This window comes from Humulus lupulus, chromosome 2 (assembly GCF_963169125.1).
Source record: "Humulus lupulus chromosome 2, drHumLupu1.1, whole genome shotgun sequence".
NCBI lineage: Eukaryota > Viridiplantae > Streptophyta > Magnoliopsida > Rosales > Cannabaceae > Humulus > Humulus lupulus.
In genome coordinates, this window is record NC_084794.1 from 114,346,051 (window position 1) to 114,354,408 (window position 8,358).

Below are 8,358 nucleotides of genomic sequence, written 5' to 3' on the forward strand. Positions count from 1 at the left end.
CTCAAGATTTTTAATTTCTAATATGCTTGTTGAGGGTATTTTAGTAATTTCATCCTCCCAAAAACGTATGAGCTACTATTTTTCATTTTAAACCGACTTGAAAAGTGAAGAATACACATCACCAGTCCGTGGTTGCAAAAACATAAGTAGTTTCAAGGTAACTACTACAGTGTTTTGCCAACTCAATATTAATTTGTCATTATCATTAGATTGGGATTTTCATTTACTTATATATTTATAGGATATATCAATTTATTTAGTACTGAAGCGCGTTTGTGTCGAGAAGACTAAGTAGTGGGTTCTTCTATATTATCACTCTGTAACAAAGACTCTAGTCTTCAGTGGACTTCCATAGCTTGTGTCTGAGAGATTCTCTATTCAGCTACAAAAAGCTGGGTTTGAATACCAAAACTCCAATCTTCAAATTACACCTCTAATTAAAGTCCGGCTTAACATTATTTCCTCTTTCCATTTTCTCTGTCTTCAAACACTTGTATTTGGTGTTCTTCAAGACCACTCCATTTTCAGACAGATTTAGCTTCTGGGTTTTGTGTCTTGCAACATAAGTTGGCGTTACTGAAAGTCCGTTGGTGTGATTTTTTTCAGGTATTTGGATTTTTCTTTTTTCTTTTCTTTCCTCTGTTTTTGTTGCCTGGATTTCTTTTATGAGGATATATATATTTTGTTGCCTGAAAGGCTATGGATATTCTTTTTTGTCTTGCTTTTCTGGCCTTCTGGTTGGTCGATGATTTTCATATTGTATTCTGTGGATCTTTTATTACATTCATACAGAGATTTCTCAACTGATTTGTGGCAGTTTACCACCATATCGCTGGAGTTTGTAATCAATCATTCTAAGGCTCTTTCTTTATCTACTCATTGAATTGGATATTTGAGCAAATGAAATGGTTTATGACCAGAATTTTCCAAATCGTAGTTTCTGAAATCCATTGTCAAGGGTTCAGAAAATTGTGGTTACCAAGCATTTAGATTTAGTTAGTCTGCATAACTCTCCTTTTTAATGTCCTTTAGCAAATTAATGAAATGATGAAACACATATATAAATAATGCTGCCTCTAAATTTCTTTGCTCTATGGTCTGAGTATAATCATGATCTCTTCTCTTTCTAAAGGTTTATGTTCAATCCACAGTCTGCAAAGAAATTCCAGAAATCTCAGCCAAGAGTATCAAATAGATGGCTTATTCTGCTTCTGTCATGAATATTTGACATTTTCTGTGAAAGAAGATCCGTCATTTTTCAGAAGCCAGCTTTTGGCCGAAGAGTTTCAGAAGAGCTACATAAAACAGCAACCCTTAAAGGGTATATTGAATAGACTATATCCAGATCACTGCAGCCAACTCTTCAATGCAAAGATCACAAAAGCGCAGGAGTTCAAACATGGCCAACAGATTATACTATCAGCCACCATTACAAGATGTAGAATCTTACTGCTTACCACAGTTTGGATCTTCAGATAGTGAACTTTGTTACAGCTACAGCAGCCGCAGCCAGGGCGGCGCCCAAGTCTCTGCTAAGAATCCTTTCCAACTTTATGCCACTTTGGAATCGTCCCCGGCGATTGAAAATATTAACATGTACATTTCTCCATCGACTGTCAGCTTCTCCCCTAATGGAAGCCCAATTTCACAGCAAGATTCTCATTCCTACCTCCCTGATCAGCGCAATTCGCCTGAAAATACTTATGGTTCTCCAATCAGTGGCTCCTGCATTACTGATGACATGAGTGACTGGAAGTACAAGCTGAAAGAGCTCGAAAGTGCCATGCTGGGTCCTGATTTAAGCATTCAGGGGAACTATAACACTGGATTTCAGAGGGGGGCAAACAATAGTTCAAATGAGACTGAGAGCTGGGGACAAATTATGGAGCCAATCTCCAAAAAAGATGTGAAACAAGTCCTGATATGCTGTGCCAAAGCAGTCTCAGATAATGATCTGTTAACGGCGGAGTGGTTGATGAACGAGTTACGCGGCATGGTGTCGGTTTCTGGCGAACCAATCCAGAGGTTAGGCGCTTATATGTTGGAAGGACTTGTTGCGAAACTTGCCTCCTCAGGGAGCAACATATGCAAGTCATTGCAATGCAAAGAGCCTGCAAGTTCTGAATTGCTCTCTTATATGCATATTCTGTATGAGCTCTGCCCGTACTTCAAATTTGGATACATGTCTGCTAATGGGGCAATAGCAGAAGCCATGAAAGACGTAAACCGAGTTCACATTATCGATTTCCAAATTGGTCAGGGGAGCCAGTGGATCACTTTGATTCAGGCCTTTGCAGCCAGGCCTGGAGGACCTCCCCATATCCGGATAACAGGCATTGATGACTCAGTGTCAGCTTATGCTCGAGGAGGAGGGCTCAGCATTGTAGGAAAGAAGCTCTCTAGGTTTGCTGAAACTTTCAAAGTGCCATTCGAGTTCCACTCTGTGGCCAAATCCGGTTCCGAGGTTCAACTGGAGGATCTTGTTGTTCCACCTGGAGAGGCTTTGGCTGTAAACTTTGCTTTCATGCTTCATCACATGCCAGATGAGAGTGTCAGCACTCAAAATCACCGGGATAGGCTACTGAGGCTGGTTAAAAGCCTGTCTCCGAAGGTGGTGACTCTTGTGGAACAAGAATCTAACACCAACACCGCGGCCTTCTTCCCCCGGTTTGTGGAGACACTGAATTACTACACGGCCATGTTTGAATCCATAGACGTGACTCTCCCTCGGCATCACAAGGAGCACAAGGAGCGGATCAATGTGGAACAGCATTGCTTGGCCAGAGAAGTGGTTAACATAATAGCATGTGAAGGAACTGAAAGGGTAGAGCGACATGAACTACTTGGAAAGTGGCAGTCGAGGTTCAAAATGGCTGGTTTTACTCCATACCCGTTAAGCACCCTGGTCAATGCCACCATTAAAACACTTTTAGAGAATTACTGCAATAAGTACAGGCTTGAAGAGAGAGATGGGGCTCTCTATCTTGGCTGGATGAACAGATATTTGGTTACTTCTTCTGCATGGAAGTGAGAAAGAAAAAATTAAAAGGAACTGGGGCAGGGAAAAACAAGTAGTTTTTGTTTGGTTTTACTTAATTATGTTAACTTTGTTATTGGTTTAACTTTCCTATGAGGAGGGTGACATGACATTAGCCATGAACTCTTCTCACATCTAAGTTAGCCATTTTTGTTTTAAGGCCAATTCCAGGACTCAAAAACTTACTGTTTTACTGATAGAGAGGGAAAACATGATTTTGTTTGGTTATTAAAGGCTTTGTATATGGATACCGAGTAACAGAACACGAAATCTCATTTTCCCTTTTCTACCGTTGTACTATGGGAGTTAAAAAGTTCAAGACTATTGTAACCATTTTAAAAAAGAACAAAATTCTTGAACACCTGCTAAAGCATTCTATATTCCATTCTTCCAAAGACTATAATCTAAGGTCGCTATGAAGACGTGAAAAAGTAATAGAGACGTGGCTGTAACTTTGTTTAGCCAACCAAGGAACCATATCAGAGATCCTTTTCTTTTTTCTTTCAAATGAATTAAGATATTCAGGTTAAAACATTTGCAGAAAAATGTAATTCAAATATAAATTGGGAAAACCATATCAGAAGAAAAGAAAAGTGAGTAACCATTTTTTCAAATGCATTAAAGTATTCAGGTTAAAACGTTTGTAGAAAAAAATATATTTCAAATATAAGTTCGGGAAAATGAAGTCGTGAGTGAATTGGGTAGTGAGACCAATGCACGTGCAGAGATAGCAACCAATTTTAGCAAGATAATAATGTCATGATCTCTCAATGTGATGGGTGCTAGCTGTGTGGGATGTGAATAGAACATAGAATAGGATACTGCAATTGGGACCCAACAATTTACTAGTAATGAATTTTAAAACAGAGAATGTTTCAATAAGTCAACAAATGATATTATTATGATCAGCCTGGCTGACTCATCTCACCTTCACATGTTTTTTTTTATTACAACCAGGCGCACCAACCTTTTGTCTGTACTTCATTCATGCGGTAGATTTACTACCATGTAAGAGTAGGAACAAAACAAAAAGCCTACTCAATAAATACACTAGAAAGCAGTGAAATTATCTAATTCAAAGAGACAAACGACCTGTTTAGCTTTAACCAAGGCAAAAGCACTAAACAACAGAAAAGAGAAATATTCGTTAAAACCCGGTAGTGAACTTATTATTTACCAAGCAATTCTGAGTCCAATTTCACCTACGAAACCTGAAACTGACCCCAAGACAGTTTCAACTTTCCCGTATATCTCTTCTAAGTTTTGGGTTTTTTAAAAACGTTGAGGTAGATTAGGAAAGGACTATGTAGTCCATAAATTAAATTATATGCCTTATACAATCTAAAATGTTAATATTTTATTCCAGTTACATAAATAATCTAAATCTACACACAGCAATATATTTCCTATATATGCTTTTTCAACATACTAGCTACTTCCCCACACCCACACACCCAAGGCAGAGGCCTCACTAGGATGCGTAGACGAGGGAAAGAAATGACGAAACACCCAATACCAACATGCATAACCCGACATATTACATCATTTAAGGTCTCCATGTAAATTACAGTAACTTGATTGGTTTATCACGCACTCAGTTGTTGATGGTTTCTGCAGTCTGGCTTATGTGGCCCACTTGTATAAGACTCATGACCCAGATTTATTATCAACAACCTGGGAAGGTTCTGACTTTACAGTACTTGACTCCCCATTTCGCTTGCTCTTTTTCCAACTTGTAAGCCTCAAATTATTATTGCCATTGCCCGATTCAACAGCAACATTTTGAAAGGGATCCCTTTCTTCTTTGGCAACTGACTTTCCATTTTCAAGCTTATCTGGTTTACCATCGGGGGTCAGGCAAGATTCTACGGCCATATTGGAGTCAGTCATGTTGTTTGGTGATGATCCAGTTCTTAACTCACCATTCGGTTGTTCTTTGGGTGGTTTACTTGGATGTTCCAATATAGCATTAACAACCATATCAAGGGAGGCAATTTTGCCATCTGACTTGGCGGCATTGTCAACTTGATCAGCAGTTGCAGGTGCACTTGATTCAGATACATTATGGGTGACAGTCCTTCCGGGTGGCATATCATGATTGTGTTGTCCTTCATATGTGGCCATCACTACTTTTGTGTCATGAGATGCCCTTTCCACATGTTTCTTAACAGGGCATCCGGAATTTGAGCATCTATAGTAACTCCTACGTAACAAGATTGCAGAACCAAAGTCAAGAAAACCTTAAATGCAGAATCATTACAATCTCATTCTAAATAGTTCAACAAAATCAGGATCACATGTTAGTGACATACTGAAAAGAAAAAAAAATGAAGGAAAAAGAAAGGGTCCCTAATGGATCTACAGAGTCAAATATTACACTTCCATTTCAACCAAAAATCACAATGTGAGAAATTTTGTAGCAGAGCAATTAATTTGCCAAGGCCCAGGTCAGATATCACATAAACTGTGGAAACATCTCTGAGTGAGTAAACATCTTAAAATTAATGACTCAAAGCTGTGCAAGACACTGGAGTTAAATGACACATAACATTGACTAAAACATTCTTTCTCATTGCCCAGGAAAACTGCTCTGAAACACAAAATAGATTTATTTCCTTTTTATCCTCAAGAACTTTTATAAACGTAGACATCACCAGGGATGAAAGAAGGCGAGTATCTTTATGTTGAGCACTTAAACAAAGAAGCTGAGACACAATGCACTTACAATTCCAATACAATTTTAAGTCTATAAGCATGAAATGGTACAAACCTTGGATTCAGATTTCCTTTCACCATTTTCTGTCCATATTTACGCCATCTAAACCCATCATTCACAATATCAACCTCACTTAGAGTCTGAACAACAACTCGTGGTCCGCTGGTTGAGGTTGGTTTATCTTCTGTGGTTGTTTTGATATTATGTTTGTCTTTCTTTCTATTTCATGTGGAAAAAAAAAGGTTAAGCCTGTGATATTCCATTTATATAAGCAAGCCATAATAAAAAAATAAAATAAAAGATTTACGTACTGTCGCTTGAAATCTGGATCATCGTCGCTATCATCCTTTATCTTATTTGATTGAGAAAGTGTAGACTTTGAACTATCATTAGAAGGCATAGCTGCAATTTTTGGAGTCAGAGGTGTATCTACATGGTCATTTTGAGTGGGTGGCTTCCTATGCTCATCCACCGATGTTCCTTCAAGACAAATCACAAAGTTAGTCAAGGTCTATTGAGGACCAAAATGTAAGGAATTATTTGAGTTTCTTGCTCACCTTCAGCAGGGGTTAATGAGGCGACCCTTCTTTGTTTCTCTTCAACAATGGACAGAACAAAACCAACTGCCACTGGGATGTTATGCTGAAGTTTTGGATGATCGTGCTGACCAAAGTAAACAATATCTACAATCTTCCCTTCATGTGAACATTCCAATTGCTTTTTGACCAGGCAGTTGGGGTGGGTACATCTGTAGTAACTTCGCACATATTCATTTCCCTTCACGAGCTTCTGGCCATATTTTCTCCAGTTATATCCATCCTCAGAGACTTTCTCACGAACTATTGATGGAGTGCTTCCTTCCTGACCAGATTGTGAGGTCCGCACTCCAGTTTCGGGGCCTTTTGATGCTTTCATAGGTATTTTGGGGGAAGATTTTTCAAGTTGATTTAAATTGAATGCATCAAGCGCAGAACCTCGCACTGATTCCGCTTTTTCAGATTTTATACATGTTAATTTTCCTCTTTTATCTGATTGTGGTGTGCAAACATCAGTGCCAGAGATCTCTCGTGACACATGATTTCCAGTATTAAGTCTCTCTGTCTCTTGCTGCTTGTCCGGAGCTTCATCAGCAACACTTTCTCCTAAAGGAACCATGTGAACATGTACTCTTATATGTGAATATAAGAGTGTGCAACTCAACTCAGGGTGCCACTACCATAACCCACGTTGATCTCAAACCAATTCCACGCACTACAGGATTTCTAACCTGAGTAGATAAATAAGCAAAACATGTTTTCTAGTTCACTCTTTTCGTTTTATGGATGACTAAGCTATAATTCAGCCAAAACACTAATTGAAATAGTAGAAGCATCAGCCCAACAAATACCCCTAACATAGTGGGGAAAAAAAACTTATAACGACAAATTGATCACACATTTCCCTATCAAATATGGTAAAATCAGCATTAAACATATGAAATTTTGGGTTTGAAGCCCAGAAGAAGTTCGCAACATAACAATTAACAAAAAAATTCCCAAAGTAAAATTAGTCACTTGTTCACAGCATACTCTCTTTCACATTTATTTAGACGAGAGTGACTAAAAATTAGAAAGAAAAAAATATTACTTTTTAATGATATTTGTTTCTAATTCCCATATACCTTCTTGTATCAGCAATAAAATAATTTGAGAGTTAAGAAATCTTTTATAAAAATTTATCAAAACTAATTCCCAATAAAAAGAAGAGAGAGAGAGTGGAATATTAAATATATATATATATATATAATATGTTATTTATCATTTCAGCTTTTAAGTATAAATTTCGAATCACCAAACTTCATATAATCAAATTCAACTGTGTTTTTTTTTTCAATTACAGTTTCCAGCTTTTCTAAGCAGCCAATTAAAAACCAACAGTTCATCTAAATCAGAAAAAAGTTGAAAAAATTCCGCAAAAAAAATGATCACTAAATTCATGAAATCAAAAGGTACTAAAATTAGTAATACTAGAAATAATCATTAGCGAACCTTGGAATTTTGAGCTGGAACAGTAAACCCTAGACGGTGGAGCGCGACTTATTAAAGGTCCAAGCAAAGCCTTGGATAAGAAAATAAAATAAATAAATAAAAAAGCAAGGACGGAGATCGGTCCGGCGAGGATTAGGAGAGTTAGGTTGGCGTGGTGAGATGAGTAGTCGAAGGTGTGAGTATCAAAAGTCTAATCCATTAATCTGACTTGGACTTGGAGAATAACCAGAGTGGGTATTTCGAGTTCTACTCCAATGTTCTCAAGTCCACACAACACTCCGTGTTCCCTCCCTCCTCCGAAGCTTCCTTTCCCTTGTCTTGTCCACGCTACGCTACCCAATTGCAATTGGGCTTTTAGGCCTGCGATTGGGTTTCGGAGGAGGGCAGAGGCGTCATGGATTCTTTTGAGCCCCAACCCCCATGTGGAATAAGATAGCATATACAACAATTACTAAATAATTACATATCTACCTAATTTTACATCCAAAAATAAAATAAAAACATGAAACTTTTTCATATTTATGGCTTTTTTTTAGGTTGATTTACAAAAATATGTACATTTAACTTTTTCACTTTTT

At 37.8% G+C, this 8,358-nt stretch overlaps 2 protein-coding genes across 3 annotated transcripts; one reads left to right on the top strand and one right to left on the bottom strand.

Moving 5' to 3' along the window:
* The first annotated feature begins 238 nt into the window (after positions 1-238).
* LOC133818387 (scarecrow-like protein 21) lies at positions 239-3,417 on the top strand. 2 transcript variants are annotated; one of them, XM_062251241.1, is made up of 2 exons: positions 239-606; positions 1,133-3,417. In XM_062251241.1, exon 2 carries the CDS (start codon positions 1,367-1,369, stop codon positions 3,029-3,031), a length of 1,665 nt encoding a protein of 554 aa, XP_062107225.1. In that variant the 5' UTR covers positions 239-606; positions 1,133-1,366; the 3' UTR covers positions 3,032-3,417. The 2 variants fall into 2 exon arrangements, with proteins under 2 accessions (XP_062107225.1, XP_062107226.1); XM_062251242.1 differs by having other exon boundaries at positions 1,152-3,417.
* Positions 3,418-4,324: 907 nt separating this feature from the next.
* On the bottom strand, positions 4,325-7,981 carry LOC133818389 (WRKY transcription factor 1-like). Its single transcript, XM_062251243.1, has 5 exons — positions 7,781-7,981; positions 6,311-7,020; positions 6,065-6,233; positions 5,808-5,972; positions 4,325-5,240 (listed from the first exon to the last, which is right to left on the bottom strand). Exons 2-5 carry the CDS (start codon positions 6,906-6,908, stop codon positions 4,685-4,687), a joined length of 1,488 nt encoding a protein of 495 aa, XP_062107227.1. The 5' UTR covers positions 6,909-7,020; positions 7,781-7,981; the 3' UTR covers positions 4,325-4,684.
* Between the last annotated feature and the right edge of the window lie 377 nt (positions 7,982-8,358).